This window comes from Cheilinus undulatus, linkage group 1 (genome assembly GCF_018320785.1).
Source record: "Cheilinus undulatus linkage group 1, ASM1832078v1, whole genome shotgun sequence".
NCBI lineage: Eukaryota > Metazoa > Chordata > Actinopteri > Labriformes > Labridae > Cheilinus > Cheilinus undulatus.
The window spans coordinates 17,057,723-17,078,584 of NC_054865.1; the positions used below are offsets into that span (position 1 = coordinate 17,057,723).

At 38.8% G+C, this 20,862-nt stretch overlaps 1 protein-coding gene across 1 annotated transcript in view; it reads right to left on the bottom strand.

Moving 5' to 3' along the window:
• Positions 1-20,862, bottom strand: part of spon1a (spondin 1a) — a 155,208-nt gene that overhangs the window by 98,877 nt on the left and 35,469 nt on the right. The window contains exon 6 of the mRNA XM_041788799.1: positions 10,042-10,190. Coding sequence (XP_041644733.1) covers positions 10,042-10,190 — 149 coding nt within the window. The remainder of the gene's footprint in view (positions 1-10,041; positions 10,191-20,862) is intronic.

The following is a 20,862-nucleotide window of genomic DNA, read 5'->3' on the forward strand; positions in this document are numbered from 1 at the left end:
GAGGGCTGTAACTTCCTTACATGGGTTGCAACCGAACCACTCAGCTATCAGCACCCCAGCTTGACTTGGACTCGCTTGGACTTGTCAGGTTTGAATCATTAGGCTTGACATGACTGGCCAAACTTTACTGTGCATAACTTTTAGGTATGTTTGGGCCAAAAACTGAGGCTGAATTAAGCTGCAGATGAGTTGCGTAAGCCGCCTGAGGGTAGTATCGGGTGGGGAGGAGGATTGACACAGCACTGTCCATGTTCTGGATGTCTTTGTATAGTACCAGGGGCATGGGAAAATAATCTGTTTGAAAAATAACAAAGTCACACTTTTAGGGCAGAGTAAAAGGTGGATGTGGGAAGAAAGCATGGCCAAAGGTACCATCGAGGTGGGTAGTTGCCACAGACCCCAGTTTTGCTGTGGGTCTCTCAAGGGCAGGCGGTCTCTGCCAGGGTTGAAAAGGCCCAGACAAAAGAGATGCCATCGAGCCTGACCTTCACCCTGATCTCTCCAACCCCTAGTAGTAGTAGTGCATCAAGCCCTACAATGAATCCTTAGCACTCTCCATGCCTAAAACTTGTGCACTCAAGTGCACATCAATGGAGGGAACCTACTTACAGATGCTTGACTGGTATTGCTGTGATTACAATTGTCTTAATATTCATTAAAACCAAAATACACTTGACTAAGACATGCAAAAGCCAGCTTGTGCGCATCTCTAATCCCAGACAGCCATGCACAGAAGCATACCGTGTTTAATTCTTCCCATTTTTTGATCAAAAGGACAGGTATGACAAAATGAACCCAATGCTGTATAAGAAGTCTTGAAATTAGTGATTGATGTTGCAAATTCATTTGTAATATGTTTACTGAGAAAAATTAACTGAACCCTAGGGTCAACTTCCTATTTATGAATCGGTCTCTTCTTTTGTAACCTGGTCTAAAAGCCAATTAGATGACCTTCTATTTTCTCAAAAAATATCCACCAACAGAATAATTGCTTGGACTTCAATTTTTTGAAAAGTCATTGTTAGAAAATTAAAAGCTCAATAACAATTCACCATAGCTCCATTGTATTGCAACAAATTTTCTGGATGTAAACACTTTAAAGTTTGAAAACATTTAGTCCTTATCAATGCTACAACAAAAGGTATTTAAAATGTACCAAAAGACACCGATGGGACACAGCTTTCTGAGCACTGAAAAGTGGCTGTGAAGTAATTTTCTGTATACAAAGAGAAAAACACATACACACCTGCTCATTGTGAGAGTGAGAAGCAAAAGACCCAAAGGAACCTGCATATCTATTATTCTCTACCCACGCTCCTGACTGCAGACCTCCCACTTACAGATGGCAGACCTCACTGTTCTCACGACAGCTGAACTGCAAAATTATCATATGAATCCTCACAAGGTGTGCAGAGAAGAGCAGAGAGAGAAGGATTAACAATAAGTTTTTTTTTATACCATAATACCTGTTGTTTGTATGCTCATCACTCAACCTGAATGTCTGCTTTAAGGCTCTTTGCAAACTTTGGAAAACCTTCAATCAGACTAAACTCAAACTAGGATGAAATACAAGTAAAGCTATGCCTTTTGCAGACAGACTCAAAAACATTTATCTGGTGGTGTGCAGGACTCACTTTTATTCATAGTTTTATATGTATTTTTGCTAAAAATGAAGATATATTAAGAACAACTGCTGCATTGAATGAAATAGATCTGTATTACATGCCTTATGTCTCTTTTTCCCTTCAGCCTGACTTGTGCTGTCTCTGCTCTGTGGCTTTCTCAGGATAATAGAGGATTTTGCAAGTAACAGTACTGTGCAATAATAAAAAATGCCCCGTGCTGCGGGAGGAAATGCAAGGTTTCATAATCCGTCTGAGACCTTGGCCTCGGTCGCTCATCCATGGAGAGAGTCTCATTAAACTTCTCATTAGTGACACACGGAGCTTCTGTTATGACTGAATGCATATACAAATCACCTCTGACATGAAAGAAGGGAAAACAATGGACCCAGGCTGCATCCCAGTGCTGCCAAGTCCTCTGATAAGAGCATTTGTACCTGGTGAATGAAACAGTCATGCACATTTGTTAACAGTTTATAAAGATTGAGTAAGAAAATAAGATCTCTCAGCTATGCATCAAACCTCAACAATTTGACATCCTGCATAATAAAGTCACCATTTTTAACTGCATCTTTGGCAACAAAACCAGATGCAAACACCTTCTTACCTACCTCACACCTACCCACCTGCACCTATTTATGTTGTTCATTTAAATATATGAATTCTTTCAAAGGACACAAATGCTCCCACATATATTCTCAGGGTGCTTCAATGTGATGAGTGGCAATGTGCCATGATTACTTCTGTGCAGTGCAGAGGTGCTGAGACTGTGTGGGTGAAGACTGTGTTTGAGGAGGCTCTGACATGCAATCATATTTTTATTACCAGCTGATCACATGGAAAACACACTTAAAATAGCTGCCAGGGCAGCAGTCTTGTATTAAACTGACCAGTTATATTTGGCAAATTATTGAGTAACATTGTCTCTTTTATAAATCTAAAAACATTTCTTTAAAAGGAGAATAACATGGAAGGAGAACCAGTAACCACTGCCATCTGTTTTTGCAGATTAATAAAGCTCAAGTTTAATGTATGTTTCCCCAAGGGCATGCATACATCAAATCTGAACCATACCTTGGCTGAAAAATAGTAACAGACAGATGGTAAAGCACGGTCCTGTCCACGCTTTGTAAGGGTGACAAACTAGAAATGAAATAAAGCCATCATGCTACAAATTGACATGAGAAGGATGTAGGGGGCGTGTGTGGGTGCGTGCAGATGTTTGCATGGTCTGCATGGCTGCTTGGTTCTGCAAATGAAACTTTGTATGAACACCCTGATCAGTGCACCCCCTCGGCTGGAGTGGAGCTTGGCTATGAATATCAATTTTGCATTTATCGCTGGTTGCTCCCCCCCCGACGGCCCACCTGACACAATAGAGAATCAGCTTTCTGTTTGTGTCAGCATTTACCAAAGGAGCTCTGTGAGGGGGCCTCCTTCGCCCATCCTTCTTTACCTCAAGGGCATCAACAGACTCTAAGCCTTATCTGAGTTGCTAAAAAAAGTGGCTACAACATCATGAGTGGTAGCTGTCTGGGGTTACAAAAGAGATCTCTTTTAGCTGCTGGTATCACAGTAGTTGTGAGTCAACTACAAAAAACACAATTCTTCTGTATGACAGATTAAGTGACAAACATCCATGCATAAATGGCCCTACTTAAGCCACGTGATGTATTGACAAAGCTGATTATACATGGATGTTTTCCAGGCAGTGAAAAATCCCACGCAATTTGCTGGTATCAGACTAATCAGGGTTTATATTGATCACCTGTGTAATCATCACCCTGCTCATGTGTCAGCCATTACACATTCACTATTGAGCAATCATTCACGAACAACTACACCCTGGACCACACAAACCTGCTGACAACTATCATTGGTAGTGAGATAAATGCCTAATTTCTTTCTGCCAGTCATTTTAATAAGTACGTTCACATGCCCCGTAAATTTAAGCTATGGTACAGCTACAGCTTAGTTATAAAATTTAATGGCACTGCTATCCTTGTCCTAGTGTTTAAACACCAGGGGAGTATCACATCATTGTGACCAATCTGCTACAGATGGTAGCAGTATGCCTCAGTTGAGGTCACCACTTGTGGAACTTCCTCTTGTTAACACATTACTAAGATTGCATTAAGCTGGGTGTACATTGTGTCATTTCAAGGTGGTCCAGACACAGTTTTTGAGTCGCATGACTCACTTCGAAGTTGGGCCGACGTTTTTGATTGAGCATCAGTTTTCATGCACTGTACAGGGGGACACAATAGCTGACCACTGCCTGACCAGCTGCTCCTGACTGGTGAAATGGATTTCTGGTATGTTTAATATTTTGGGCTTACAATTACACATGTTTACAGTGAAAGCAGAACCACAAGCAGAATCCCCAACTCCTCAGTATTTTGTCTTTTGTAAACTGTCAGACAGCATCTTTAATCACCATAAAAACAGCAATGGCTTTTTTGATGTGCCTTTCCTACAATGAAGGAAATATAGTGCCTACAAAAAAAAATCACCCCCTTTGATGTTTTACACTTGTAAAGTCATGAGAATTACATAAAATATGCAATGTAAAATAAGTAACTGCAGAAATATTCAGCCCCTTCGAACCAGTAAATAGTAGAGTGTTTTTTAGTAATTTTTCTTTGCCAAACTATTCAAGCTCTGTCAGGTTCGGGGATCAGGCATGAACAGCCCTTTTCAAGTCCAGCCATAATTCTGTACTGAATTGAGGTCTGGGCTTTGACTGGGTCACATTCTACAAGATGTTCCTATTTTTTGCTTAATTCATTTTACCCTCTAACTTTACAAGCCTTCCAGGGTGGGCTGCTGAGAAGTATCCCGACAGCATGATGCTGCCACCACCACAGTCTTGGTCTCATATGACCAAAGAACTTTCTTCCACTTGACCATGGAGTCGCCCACATGCCTTTTGGTGAACTCTAGTCCAGATTTAATCTGAGTTTTCTTCAACAGTGTCTTTCTCTTTGCCTCTCTCTCATAAAGCTTTGGCTGGTGAAGAACCCGGGCAACAGTTAACAAATGTGTATGCAGAGTCTCTCCCATCTCAGCTGCCAAAGCTTGAAACTCCTTCACAGCAGCCATAGGTGACTTGGTGGTCTCTCTCAATAGTCTCCTTCTTGCACGGTCACTCAGTTTGTGAGAATGGCCTGATCTAGGCAGAGTTACACGTGTCATATTTCTACCATTTCTTGACGATGGTCTCCAGGAGATGCTCAGTGCTGTTGATTTTGGGTTTTTTTTTATCCATCCACTGACTTATACTTTTCAATATCATTTTCTCTGAGTTGCTTGGAGTGTTCATTTGTCTCCATGGTGTGATGGTAGCCAGAAATACTGATTGACCAGTGACTGGACCTTCCAGACACAGGGGTCTTTATACTCCAATCACTTGAGACACATTCACTGCACTCAGGTGATCCCCAGTCAATTAACTTGGTGACTACTAGCACCAATTGTCTGGACTTCGGTCTGATTAGATCAGTCACTTTTAAGGTGGCAAATATTTATGCAAAACTTATTTTACATTACATATTTTTATTAAATGGACATTACTTTGTAGAAATCTGTTTTCACTTTGACATTAAAGAGGTTGTTTTTTTTTTTGTGAAAAAAGCCAAATTATATTGACCATGATTGATTTATTAAATCAACAAAAGAGTAAAAGACCCAAGGAGGTGAATACTTTCCATAGGCAATGAAAATGAGCGGGACCTCCAGCTGACACAGAATCGGCATTGTTATTTAGCCGTTTTGTGTTGTGTTTGCTGGCGATACTGTATATGGTTGTGTGTCAGAAATAATAACTTTCACATGCTCTGAGTTAGGTGATCTTTTGTCAGACAGGCCTAACCCCTACTTGCTGTACTTCTGCTAGATACTTGTTTGAGAAACAGCAGGAGAGCTGATGTCCATGTGATCACACTGATGAGGCTTCAGTCTGTCCAGTGAAGCCTATGAAGGCTGTACTATGATACAATTTGCTCAATTTCACATGGGGATGGCATAAACATTACTGTAAGTTTGTGGAAATCTCCCTGCACTGTAAACCCTGAAAAGTTAATGGAACTCAAAATACTGAAAGAAACTGATAACCTAAAAATACGTATGCAATATTAATTGAAAAAACATTATTTGTTAAGTAGCAGGTACTACATTTTAGTAGTATTAACTTAATTTTACTTGTACATTTCTGTTAGCTTAACTCAACTATAAGTTTAATTTAGCTGTAGAAACTGTCCTACATTGATCGAATCCAACTTATTACAATACTTTTCTTAATATTGTGAAGTTATAGTGAAACAGCTCCCCACAGCCAGGACTTGTTTAACTGAGTGGGTTATTTCATTCATGATGCAAAAGTGTCTAATGCCCAAAAACATTCTGGAAAAACTCAGTAGATTAAAGGGTGATTGTCAAATAATTTGAGTACATTTACAAAAATACTTTAAGTGATCAAGTACTGTTTACTTAAAACTAAAAATGTGTTCCTTCTACTTAGCAAAATAGAGCTGATACAGCTGTTTAAGATTTTTTAGTAAACTATTTTTTCTAATCTAATGGTTTAATTATTCTAGTTAAAAACAGACAAGTTAGCTAGCAGCAAACTTGTTCTATGTTAAAAATATGAAAACAAGAACAGCTGTACAGCTCCTTAAGTTTAAAACTTGTCGTATGTACTTTTGTCTTGATTTTGTTCCAGCTTGCTAATACACATTTATGATGTTCATCCTCAAGTCTGGTGAAGGTACTGTGAAGCTTGTCTTGAACACCTAGGCCAGTGTGAGGACAATGTCGGTGTGTACTTGCAAGTTTAAATCACAAACCATCATCTTGGTACCAGTCCAGCTTTGAGGAATTCAGCCTGGTAGGATTCATTTTTGCTATCATGATTACATGCATTTACAAAGGTACAGCTTAAGTCAAACTTACACAATAAATCAACGTGTTCATTGAACCTCCATTAAACTGAATGTATCTGCCAATAAGAAAATAGGAATACACACTGACCCTGTCTGTAATTACCCTTCCTTCCACTGAAAAATGTTTCTCATGTAATTAAGCTCTCAGAAGTCAGACATGATCAATTATGATGGGAAGTTAATCATTGCACCATGTCCTCATGAAGTAACTAGGAATGAATAACAAACACCTTAATGCAATAACTTCTAAAACCGATGCTGAGAGAACACTTGCTATACAGGGAAATTACATGTTTACTTAGATGAGAGAAAATCTCATCTGATGACGCAGGTAGAGACATGAAAATAGTATTAAAAGGTGTGGGCTCTAACAGCAGTGGGAAGGTGGCAACGACACAGAGACCCCATTGCTCACACTATGCTCTCATTATTTGCTGTGACTCCAGGTCTTCAATATTAGCCAACAATGAGCACTCTGCACGACCATCTGCTCCGCCAGCACGAGTGAGAGAGAGAGAGCACCATGGAGAAGCCAGGACGTAAAAGATGCGCCATGCTATTCGAGGAAATAATAGAGACAAGAAGCCAAGAAAGGAGAAACACATGGTCCACTGAAAAATATAAGTCAATTTAAAAATATCAAAGAAAGCTGAAGATGTAAAAGGGAGTTAAAACTGGGGGGGTTCCCCAATAAAGTAAAGAAACAACTGGCCAGGAGTGTTGTTAGCAAATGATTTTTAGGCTTCACATTAGAGGCTTCGCTCAGCTTTACTCTGGAAACAAAGGGGCTAGGTCACTGTCTTAAATGCCCCGAAAACATTTGCCAACCATCTTTTTTCCATGACAAAGAAAAGAAAGAAAGACACCAAAAACAAAATGTTGATGAAAAGAAAAGCAGCAGATTGAGGGTGTGTTTGACTTTCAATAATGATAAAAGAAAGAGCTGAAATGTTGGGCTGGCGGATAATGGGTTGAAGGTCTGCATTCACAGGTGTGCGTGTATGGATCACAGTGACAGAGCATGAGCTAATGTGGTAATAAGTGTAAACGAGCCAATGATTGCCCAACCAAGTCACTGACTTGTGTCTGTAAAGTTTTCAAAATATTAGCAGAGCAGAGCTTGTTTCTGTTCATTCATTACATTGGTTAATCGACATTAATTTCACTATTAATGTTACTCATGGACATTTCTGTGTTGCCTGGATTGGTCTAACCTTGCAAAGTAGACGGATACGCCCGTTTCCATGTTTCTCACTGGCGAATCCATCTTGCAAAGCTTTCATGGGCTCTTCATTTGTTAGGGTTTTGTCTTTCTCTTTGTGTTCTGCTGTTTGTGTTTGATGCTTTGTCGTAATTGTGATTCTGCTTATTGTCAAAGCACTGTCAAATATTTTAGAACAATAATACATGCTAAAACTTTGTAATAAAATCAGATTAAACTTCTTTTTAGTTAAGGTCAGAATTAAGGTAAGGGTAATGATACCAAAATGTAAAAGTTAAAAACCTAACGTGCAGAAACTGATTACAAAACATTTAACAAAGTAAACAGTCTGCTTACAGGAAAAAGCTTGTCCTCTATGAAAACATTTCAACACAGCCAGCATAGCTTATAAAGCTCTGTTAGCTATGTAGCAAATAGAGCTACATAGTTAACAGAACTATGTAGCTAACGGAGCTAAACTAAGATCACAAAACAGGTATGTAACCTACGTGTCTATTTATTTAAGTTAGCTTTAGCTACATGCGCTAAAACTCATGCTCAAGCCAACCTAGCTTCACTGGCTCATGTATTAACATTCATTTTGTAGCTTGCGTCACAAAGCTAAAGCGAGCCACCGTTTATGTAACTAATTCTAAAAAAACGTCTATGTAATCCCAGATCAGACCTCTGATCTGTTTTATTCCTAAAATGTTGCAAAGTCTGTAATGTTTCCAATGTGGTTATTTCACAAATGTAACTGCCGGGCTTTGTCTATAAATACGGCTGAATTAGAAAAAAACAAATTACAGTATGTAAAACTGGAATTATGTTGGACCAGAAAATGACGCCACTTCCTTCCCGAGACATAATGTGTCTCAGCTGAATGGTCTGTGAGAGTGGCTGTCAGAGATGTACAGTCTGCATTAAGAGCCCTATAGTTTTTGTTTAATTGCTTTATACAGGTTAACACAAACTTTAATTGATTTTTAATGAATAGTCTTCACAAATCAAGGCCTCCCTTTATAAAGCAGTGTGAAAAATGGTTAGGTGGGTTGAACCTAGCTCTTCTGTGTTGCAGTGTATGTAAAGGTAATTTTGAATGCCTGTGCACCATAATTGATGCCAATGTTAATTTGTGAGCCTTATTGTCATTATCTTCACTGATGGCATTACTTTGCAAGCTCTGCATCCCAGGATTGGTGGAGGATTTTTTTTTCTTCTGTGTGTGGATGTCAGTTTTTGTGTTCTGCTGCAGGTATCCTAATGATTAAACAAGAGCTGAGGGCACACAAGCCACAGATGGAGGAGAGCTGCTGGTGCATGCTGGTTGTTGATTGGCTGCAGGCTAATGCAAATTTGAAAAGAAGCTGCAGAAGTAGATAAAGCTGCCACCTTCTTCCTTGCATCCAACATGCACCATAGAGAATGATTTATGAAGAGTGGAAATTGTTTGTGGTGTAAAATTGTAAATATTGTTAATTTTTAATGTATAAATGAATGTAGCATTCTGGGTTAATTTTTCAGAGTTGCTTTTCTTTTGACCAACTATTTTCCCCTGGTCATCTGTTAAAGAGTACAATATGTTGTTTTGGGGTAAACAACAATGTTTTGTTTATTATTTTTTAGCCATATTTTTGGTGTTGATTTGTAAAATAAATCTAAGTATTGTGGACTAAAAAAATCTTTTTTTGCTTGGTCATCTGCAGCAGTCAAGAGAGAAGAAACTATGATGTTACAACTAGAATCCCCTAGGCTGGACGGAGCAGTTAGCAACAGCAATCTAACCACAGTGTGAAAACACTCCACTACAGCTGCATTCAAAGCATATCAAAGCCCAAAGTTTGATCAAACATCAGCTGATTTAAAATAATTTGATCCTGATTACTCTGGGTACAGAACTGAATTGCCCTAATCATGACACATCAAAAAAGTGATATTTCCTTCTAACTCCTTCTTTTTGCTTTCATACCAGTTCACACAAAGAAAAGCTGAGTTTCTGAGTATTGGTAAGGGAAAAGGGTAGACATGGCGACAGGCTAAGAATAGCGTAGCTGCATCAAAGCACTAATAAATCTTGACAACAATGTCAAAACATCACTGCACACTGTCATCTCATACTGAACTCAGGTGTACCTGTACCCTGGAACATCCTCTGGAGGCCTCAGCTGTTTAATACAACTCCTCTCATCAGTTTGAGGACCTTTTGATCCTTTTCTTTTATACTTTATGGAAAACACACAAAAAACACCAGCCTCCTTCTTGTGCTCAAGAATCTTACCTTCTGTCTGATCTCCTCCTCCATTTTGACCGGGGAGCCCAGCTCAGCCACTTGTTTAACTCCTTCACTGGCAAGGCCACCGTATTCCCACAGCACGTAGTTCTTGGAGTGGGAGGCACCAATGATGGCTGACCAGTGATTGGCTCGACCTGGGAAATTACAAGACAGCAGAAAAAAAATGTTTCAGTTTGACAAAAACCTATTCTGAAAGGTTGTCAGTTAGCAGAGTACAGCTCCACGCGTTTATCAACAGTCTATCAGTCGGTTGATTGACAGACCAAGCTCCTTTTTTGGTGCGACATATTCAGTGTCAGAAAGTGCATTGTTCAAGTCCCAGATAATTGCATAGTGCTGGAAAACTCCTCATTATCCTTTACTCCATGTTACCTTCCTCTCTATAAATGTTTTAGGCCAAATGTATAGAAAAAGGGAATGTGGAGCTCCATATGTGCATTATAATGCATACGTGCATTGAGGTAGAATGGCAGCAGCAGCTACTTCAAAGGAAGCATGCCCGCAGAGAGAGCATTTTTCCCGTCAGAGATTACAAGGCGCTCTGAGACTGAAAGGAGGTTGAGAAGGAAGCAGAGAAGGCGTTGTGTGAGAAAGCGGAAGCGGGGCAAACCAGCCAGGCAGCAGACTGGGCTACGAGTGGCCCCACACAAACCTGCCGTACCAAGCATCTTTCTTGCAAATGCCCACTCCCTCACCAGCGAGCTGGACGACGCAATACTGCGAATTTCTAACAACCGCTTGGACGATGTATTAGCTGCTACAGAGGAGACTGCCAAACAAAATGTTGTGTTTTTACAATGTAACGACAATAAACTATCTATTTACCAGTCTATCTAGCTATCTATTAAACCTGGAGGGATTTTCAGAATGCACCAGCTTTAGTATCCATGATGATCCATTATAAGTTACAGCTCAGGTTATCTGGCTCTATTGCTGTGTAAGGCATAATAAAGCACAGAGTACAGCTGTTCATCTCGTACTGATGGGCTTCCTGTTGATGTTTGCAAGGCATTTCAGGCAATCCAACCCATCTCCCTGTGAGTCTGACATATCTAAATCACAGCACAGAAGCTGGTTGTCTCATATTCCTTCATTATCCCCCCTGCTGCCGTATGATTCCCCTGCCTAGCATGTCATTATGCAGCCTGACTGGAATCACATCCAGCGACATCACCCTGAGTGCACTATGATGATTTTAAAGCCCCGACAGAGTCCTTCTAGTCACTTTAAGACAAGAGAATCATTTACAGTAACAACTTCAGCACATATTTAGTCAAGGTGAGGTTCACCCAAATGGGTAATAGGTCTGCCTCCTATCTCAGTGCCCTAAATAGAGTCCTGACTCTGCAGTTCTGTAAGTCACCCTTTCTGCCTTCTGCTGGTTTCCCAGTGTGAGTCAGATTAATCACACTGATATCCATCTCTGTGTTTGCAGTATTCCTGTTATAATGTAGTGTAGAAACTAAAAGATAGTGGAGATGGTCTAGGACGCAGCAGGCATGGTAAGGGCCTTTCAAATAAAACATTTTTGTCATGATATTTTACTTCTGGAAATGTTTTTTTACTGACCTTTGGACAGATTTTTATGATGTGTAGCTGGGACATCACCATCCAGAGGATACAATTATTATTCTGGGAATAACAGCCAGTCTGGTCTAGTAATTTAGGGAGAGATGTGACCTTTGATGACCAAGGCCACACAGTTCAGAGAGAGATTATAATGGTGCGCGCCATTTCAGAATGTAAATTTTTAACATTATTTTGAAAATAACCTTTATTTGTACATATTTACAATACACTATTCAGCTTTTATGTATGTGCATGGACAATTATACATCTTAGAAGTACTTTAAAAATACCTCTATACTCAGAAAGACAATTATTGAGACAGGTTCTTGTTACTTTTAGTGGTAATGCAAGAAACATTTCCCACTGCTGCCCTATGGAGAAGAAAACAGTCTAGGTTGCCATCTACACTCTCTGGCCAATTTTATTTATTATTATTATTATTTTCATAAGTTGTTGTTCAACTGGATACACTAACCAATGAAGCCTGGGATTAAACTTAAAAGACCCTAAAAGAGACAGAAAACCCAGAGAGGAGCAAATAGCAGATTAATACTTGATGCCATCTCTGTAGGTCACCGTAAACTAGGAGTGTCCTAACTATGGCTTGTGGGCCACATGTGGCCTGTAGTCCATTTTTGATTGACCCACAGCAAATTCGAGAAATAAAATGCAATATTGCCCACATTAGGACATGAAGCTTGTGCTTGACCGAATAGGCTTTGCAATCACATGACCCAGAATGTCCCTTGGGGGCCATGTAGACAGCCATAAGGAATGATTGGCAATGGAAGAAAGTTTGTACTTAAAAAAGCTCTAAATGGACCTCTATGCTGCAGTTATCATAACGTGTCCACATACACTGAAAATGATTCCTACACTTAAAAAAAAAAAAAAAGGGATTTTTACATTCATTTTTGTAGCGTGCTGGTGATCAATATCACAGTTTACTTAGTCCTGCAGAGCTCCTAGTGTCTAGCATCCTCTAGCTAGATGAAGAGAGAGAGTCTTGAGGAGTCCTGTACTGAGTTAAGAGGCTAGCAGAGTCCCTTGAACATATCCTTGGCATCAGGCCAAAACCTCATATCTCCAAAATCAATTTTTCTATTAACTTAAAACTGATTGGTCATAGCCAGCTTCTTGTTGACACTTTCTATTGCGTTAAAAATGGCTAAAACCCACTGACAGATATCAAGGGTGACCAAAAGCACTGATTAATGAAAAAAAAAAAAAAAACATGAAAAATGGTGATACAAGGCTTTTGCCTGACACAAGCAATATAAAGAATTCCTCATTTGGTCACAAACACGCTTTAAATTGAAATAATTGTTCTATCACTCAGGTGAGCGACTGAGTAAAGATGTGCCGTTCACAAACGAACCTGTTATACTGAACAGCTCTTTTATGTTAGCCAAGGTAGCTAGCTCCCATTTGAGTGCCAGTTTCCATTTCTCAATACTTTGTCGTTATTTAATCCATGTAAGCCAAACTGTTACTACATGAAGAGACATTTGGGAGCCAAACAACCAGTTCTACTGAGCTGAGTAAAGTCTAGATCGCTAAGAAGAGACAGATTTCCTTTCACAATGAGCAAGACTGGAGGTTGGTGAGACGAACATTAGCTGAGGAAACATTAGCTGAGGAAACACAGCTAAGATCAGAGATTAATGTGCTAAAACACGACAAAACCGTACAAAACCAAACCAGACCAGTTTGTGGAAACAGACCACACAAAAGCAGCTCACTCAGCCTTAAGATGGAGGCTTTTTAAGAGTCATGTCTGCTGCCATTTCTCTGTGATTTTTTTTCTTTACATTTAATTTTTTGCCTGAAAATGTCACTACTTTAAGGACACAAAAAGAGCTTAAGTGTTAAGAATGTTGTTATATTCACACTTTGAATGCTTGGCGTAGTCACTTACAGCCCATAGCATGGCCCTTTTTTGTTTTTCATTATGTAATCTTCACTTTTTGCCCTCCAAGGGGTGTTCTCTGCTGCTACATGATGTCATCTGCAAACATCTTATTGTGCTTATATAGTGTCAGAACAAGGCAGTGCTACCATGCCAAATCTACAAACAAACATTTTTACAAGAAGAATATATTTGTTTTTTGTGACTAAATTGAGACAATACCTTAAATAGCTAACATATAACCCAAATAATAATGATAATTTGCTTTACCTGATTGATTAGGGCAGCAAATTTCAGTACCAATAGCATTTCAGTGGTAGAGCTAGTGGTAACCAGGGCCCTACAGAAAATCCAGAAAATTATTGTCTATTTGCCTTGTCAGCCATTAAGTAGCCATTTAGGCACGCTCAATGACTAAGCCTTTTAAACTACATTGATTAGTCATACTAAGTCTTATATTCTCAAGGCAAGGTAGGTATATGAAAGTCACCCCACCATCCTTATAAACTTAGCACAAAAAGTAAGGAAATTTGTATTTGGTAGATTATTTCATTGTTGTAACAATGATTCTTTACAATAAATCTTATATTGTTGGAAAGCCTGTTTGGTTCCCTTTTAAATGGTGCTACATTTGTAAGGAACACACACTTGCAGCAGAGCTGAGCATGCGGGTTGTGCCCATAAAAAAAATAGCCAAATCTTCTCTGTAACTAATTTTGTAAGCATACATTTTGAAAAAAATATATATATATACATACAGTATTTTCAAAGAAAACTAAAAGGAGATTGGATTAAATGTTGCTGATTTGATATTAGCATGTCCTAAGTTATACAGAGCCCACTCTTGACCAAGACAGCACAATATGTACACATTTTTGTATTTCTCATAGTATATCTCATATCCTGTCTGATGTGCTGTTCTCGAAATGCCACATTCTGACCCCAAAAATGGAGAAACATTTTCGTTTCTGAGCATCTTTCCAATTAAAGAATTGGGCAAAAATCTTTTAACATTCCTGACAGCACAAATTATTTCTAACTCATCCATCCAGTTAAAAACTAATGATGGAACAAGGTTGCTTGAGTAACTGAAGTCATCATTATCTCTTCAGGCTCATTACTTAATTTGGATACAGCAAACATTCTTTCCCCCTCTTATTGTGAGGCATGTGAAGGATGTTAACAAGAGTGACCCCTGACTGTGCTTGACATTGCAGTCACACTGAAGAATGGATAAAAAGAAGCAACTGGCACATACTTCACATTGCTTTTAATTGTGAATGGTGTTTCCAATGTCAGCTATTCAGACTATTTCTTCTATTTCTCTGTCCATTTATCCATGCTATCATTAATTAGTCAAACCATTAAACCATGCTCTCATTTACCAAACCATTCTGCTATTCCTCTGTCTACCTATGCTTCCATCCATACATCTGTCTATCCATTTAAGTTACCTTTGGTCCATTCATCTACTCACCCATGCTAATTTCCATCCATCCATCCATCCATACTACCAATGATCATCAATCCATCCATCCATCCATCCATCCATACTACCAATGATCATCAATCCATCCATCCATCCATCCATCCATACTACCAATGATCATCAATCCATCCATCCATCCATCCATCCATCCATCCATCCATTCATGCTACTATTAATGATCTATCCAACCTTTGCGAGTAACTGTTGCCTTTTTGTATCCAAAAGCAGAATGAAAAAGCATATATTTGAAAACTTTGTATTCCTCTTAAAAGTTCTTCAGTCTTTGTGTATACGTAGAGGAGTGCTTTATGATATACTGAGGACTATAGAAGCAGGGATTGGTTTTTCCTCAATTTCCCTGCCCATCACTCTGATGATGTCTTTGCACTCAACCTTATTTCAAACATATGGTTTAATATTTTTCTTTAGGCCGTTCATGAAATTTTAAAGCCCTCAGTGCCTGAGGCCTTCATAAACGTCTCAGCCTCTGCAGGCAGGAGTGATTGCCTAGCTCTAAATAACTTCGGCATTATGGCTCCTGTTGGCCGATTTATATCCATCATTGGCTGTTTTGGCCTGAGGTTGACAGAGTATTAGATTTACTACAAAGGTGTGTATAACCTGGAGTCAGTCTTATACTTTATAACGCAGTTTGGCAGGGCTTTGAACCTATGGTCAGTGCTGAGACTGGTTTCTCATCTACGACTTTTTCAAAAATGAATGGAAGGGATCTCCAGCATAGGCATGATATGCTGATGATGCATTACGTGTCCATTATAGATTATTGACAATTTTAAGGCTTTAAAAGAAAACAGAGCCTGATTAGCAAGGCTGACTATAAGGGGGAATAAAGGGGAGAGCTTTCTGGGGCCCAGCTAAACTGGGGGCCCATGGAAACCAGCATAACCATGGTCTATTGTTAAGTTAAGCTGTGATAACAATATTTTATCATTAACCTGGGTGATTAACACTCTTATCAAAGCAACAAAAAATGGTTTGATTTATTTATGCTTTGGAACAAATTAGCCTTCTTAAAAATGTAAAACCCCTAATATGTACTGATTTTGTGGTAACGTTAACAACATGGATGGACACACTGATCTTAATGATTAGGAAAGTAATGTCAACTTCATAGCAAGGCCATAATGTGCGCAAACATGAGAATCCCAGAAAATAAAATAGAAGCAACTGAGAAAACTGGATATTATGAAAAGAGACAACAAAATGGAGGAAAAGTGGCAAAAAATGGGTTGAAGTGGCAAAAAGAAGTAGAAAAATTGTTTTAAAAGTGTTGACACAATGGTAAAATATGGACAAAAAGTGGCAAAATGGGTTAAACGAGGTCTTACAATAGCAAAACCAATTGGGCAAAAAGTGGCAAAAATGTTTCAAGAGTGGTTAAAAAAATATGGAAAAAAATGGGCAAGAGACAGACAGAAATGAGCAAAATTGGTTAAAAAAAAAAAAAAAGGACAAAAAAAGGCAAAAATTGATTGAAAGTGCCAAAAGGAAGTGGCTAAATTGAGTAAAAACTGGGAAAACAATGGCAAAAATTGATTTAAAAAAAAAAAAAAAAAACATTGGTTACAAGTGGCAAAACGGGGGGGGGGGTGAATTTCGTAACATTTCGTAAAAAAATGGCCAAATTGGTGAAAAGCAGCGATAAAAAGTGGCAACAAACATTTTTAAAATAAAGAAATCTTTTTTAAGTGGCCAACAGAGGTGGCAAAAATGGGCTACAATTGGCAAAATAGCGACAAAAGGGGTGAAGAAAATGCGTTGAATGTGGCAAAAAAAAAGCAGTTGAAAATTGGGTAAGAGGTGGCCAGAAAATATGGAAAAAATGTGGTAAAAGCAGTAAAACTTGTGAAAAAGCAGCAAAATAAGTTAATAGGAGCAAAAAGTGGGAAAACAAGGGCCAATGCAGCAATACAAAATGGGTTAACAAGAAGTACAAATAAATAACTTAAACAAGAACCATGACACACTTTTCAGTTCAAGAATGAGGTAACAGTTAGCCAAGACGCTAGCACCAATGCTACTGATCCAACACACATGCACAGACATCATCAATAAATCAGAACTGGGGCCAGCCAGTTCTGTGCGTCGGTCTGCTGATAAGTGTGTTACCACCCAGCTGTCTTTTTTGCAAGCATATTTCCAGTACAGAATTTAATATATTGCTTCCCAATGTAGACATTTATTTCAGGATTAATTAGACTAAGAACACACTTTACCTCTCCCGCTTACTCTTTCTTTACCCCACTTATCCCATAAAACATCTTTTTTAACAACCAGGCCATTTTTTGTCTTTATCATCGTCCATGTCGACTGATTTCCTGTTGCTTGGGGTCAATAGCCACATAGGTATTATGACTCATAATAGGTGCAAAAGGTAAAAGGGAAAACAGAATGATCAAGGTTATGATTCTTGAATTTTTTAAAGGCTTGTGACCTGTTTCACCATGTATTTTTTTTTTATCTCAGAATGTGTGTCACCACAAAGGCCTAATGTCTCTGCTCTCAAGGACTGATGTTAAAAATAGCAAAACACAACCCTAACCAGGGAAACAAATAGTGGTAGGAGTTTAAAATTTCTATCAGAAACTCTGACTTGAATTTATTATAAAAGTCAAATAAGAACATAATATTACCAAGTTATTGTTTTGTGTTCACTGTTTTCAGTTTCATAATAACTGGTTGCCTAGGATATGACTTTGTGCAAAGAGAAATTTAAATGTGGCTTTCTGGGAGACAGATGGAGGCAGAAGCACAGAGCTCGCCCTATCCTCTCTTAAACTGAGCTGTCTGCGCACATATGTGTTTGTGTACCTGTGTGCAGGAGTGAGTAACAAACCAACTACTCCCTCTGTCAGACAGTAAATTAGGGTTCCTTTCGATTTCATGGTTTATCTTATTCCAGTCCTATCAGCGTATTGATCTGGCCGCCGAGAGCCTGATTTAGACAAGAGAGGCCGTGTTAATCCTTGGGTCCATTCACATCCTGATAGTTTGGCTCAAGGTTATACACACATCACACCCAATAATAGCAACATTCTGTAGCCCAGCGCCTACACCGCAGTTGAGAGCCAAGAACGGGGGCTAAACCACCCACACGTTGGGAACGGATCCTGTTTGGGGCTACTGTGTAACAATCAAGATTAAAGGATGAGGCAGAAGATTATCTATATTTTTGCTATTGGCTACAAATCCTATTAAATGATCAAAATCAACAATGTCTTTGTCCACTCCTCAATTCTTGTCAAATTCCCAGCTCAGTAAGGGGCTCTAAGCCCTTTAGGCCATGCATTTTAAATTTAAGACAAATCTAAAAGGCTAAAGTCAGTCATAAAAAAGCTGCAAACTATAGGTTTCCATAGCATAAAACTTATGCTGATTTTAGCTAATTTAAGGTAAAAATGTGCAAAAAAATCAATTTTGGCTATAAGTACAAAATAAACTTCTGAAGCTTTGAATTTTTCTCCCAGAAAGCCAGAAAGTTTAAAAAAAAAAAGGTCAAATCTTTACTAAAAATGTGCTAAATTACACAGACCATCAGTATCCATCTGTGCACTCTAAACCTGAATTAGTTGACATTACTAATAAGCACGAGTAAACCGATTGCCTTCTACCACTTTAGTTTTTACACAAGCTGATACTAAAGACGTCAAGTTGTATTAACATAGAACCTTAATTTTATGCAGTAGGCATATTAAGTGTATATTAATAGACTTTACTAAAATTCATTAGTTCACATAAATGAAGTCTAAGTTGTATGAAATAACAATGCTAAGTTTTACTTACATAAAAATATATGAAACTAGAAAAGCACTCAGAGAGCGCAGACCTCCACCATCAGCCCAATAGTGAAGAATCCTTTAAAAACATTCCTGGATCCAGACAGTGATCCGGACCGCTCCTAAAATCTAATTCACTGATTACTCCCTCCCTGGTGGGGTGGAAACTCAGTGAGCCAAAGCATTGGCTTCGCCATGTGTGAACTGGCATGGTGGAAGCATTGCCTGCCGGTGCCAACAGACGCACTGACAGTCTCACCTATGTTTTTTGAAATAGCCCCTCCCCCCTCTTAAAGAACTAAACATACTAAATTATCTCAGCTTAACATGATCATTGCATTGCATCTTTCAGCTGAATAATACAGAAGACTAATTTGATTTAGTTATGTCAACATTTTTTGACAAAACATGAAAGAATAAGTAATGATTGCTAAAAAGTTTAACTAGAAACAAAATCCGGGTTAACAGTTGATGGTGTGCTGCCAGTGCCGCAAGCAAGCTCTTCTTAAGGGGCAACACACACTCTGTAGGCTAATGCCATTATTATTTCCAAGTACCTTAACCAACTCAAATTAAACTTATAAAACTTACACATTATTAACAAGCCTTTTTTTCCTTCAGGAAAAACATGTATCCTTTAGATCTGCCTAACAAGTCTATAAATACAGGAGTGACTCTGAATGCATTCATGATAACAAGCAAGGTATGGTGGCAACTTTCGACAATACCTGCTAATGAGAGCAAAAACAAAAATAGTTTACACTAACGCAAACTGGATAAGTAGTAAATGCTGGCAAAAAAAATCAAAAGAGATAAACAACATAAAGGTTGCCAAAAGGTCAGTTCAGTGACCAAAATAGCTGATTATACAGTGCCTGTAAAATCACTCACCCCCTTGGATGTTTTACCTTTTCATTGATTTTATAATTTGGCTCTTTTGAAAAAAAAAAGGTATAAAAAGAAAACCTCTTTGATGCCAAAGTGAAAACAGGTTTTCTACAAAGTAATTTCAATTAAATTAAAATATGTAATGTAAAATCAGTGAGTGCACTAAAATGCACCCCCTTTAGTGTAACTGATCAACAGAGTTTCAGTCGATTGGTGCTAGTATCCTTACAATTAGTGAAATAGGAATCACCTGAGAGCAGTGAATGTGTCTTTCGTGATTGTAGTATAAAGACACCCGTGTCTGGAAGGTCCAGTCACTGGTGAATCACTATACCTGGCTACCATCACACCATGAAGACAAAAGAACACCCCAAGAAACTTGAGGAAAGGTTATTGAAAAGCAGAAGTTGGGGGATGGATTAAAAAAATCCAAGGTACCTAATATCTCCAGCAGTTCAGTTTAATTCATCACCAAGACATATGGCACATGTGTAAACCTGCCTGGATCAGGCCATCCTCACAAAGTGAGTTACCATGCAAAAAGGGAGTGAGAGAGGCTGACTACTCTGAAAGAGTTCCAAGCTTCAGCAGCTGAGATGGGAGAGACTCTGAAGACAACTGTTCATAACCAGTCAAAGCTTTATGGGAGAGTGGAAAAGAGAAAGCCACTGTTGAAGAAATCTCAGATTAAATCTGAACTAGAGTTTACCAAAAGGCATGTAGGAGACTCCATGGTCAAGTGGAAGACAGTTAATTGGTATGATGAGACTAACATGGGGTTTTCTAGCCATCAGACAAGATGGTGTGTTTGGCAGACACCAAACACACATCTTCGCTGAGAAGCATAGTGATGGCAGCAACATGCTGTGGGGATGCTTCTCTGCAGTCAGTCCTGTAATGCTTGTAAAGGTAGAGGATAAAATGAATGTGGCAAAATATAGGAAAATCCTGGAGAACAATTCTGTTCGGTCTGCAAGAGAACTACAGCCTGGAAGAAGATTTATTTTCCCAAAGCATACACCGAAAGCTAAACAGAAACGGCTTGAATACAACAAGGTGAATGTTCTAGAGTGGCCGAGTCAAAGCCCTGACCTCAATCCAATTGAGAGTTTCTGAATGGACTTGAAAGGGCTGGCCATGACTACTTTATGAAA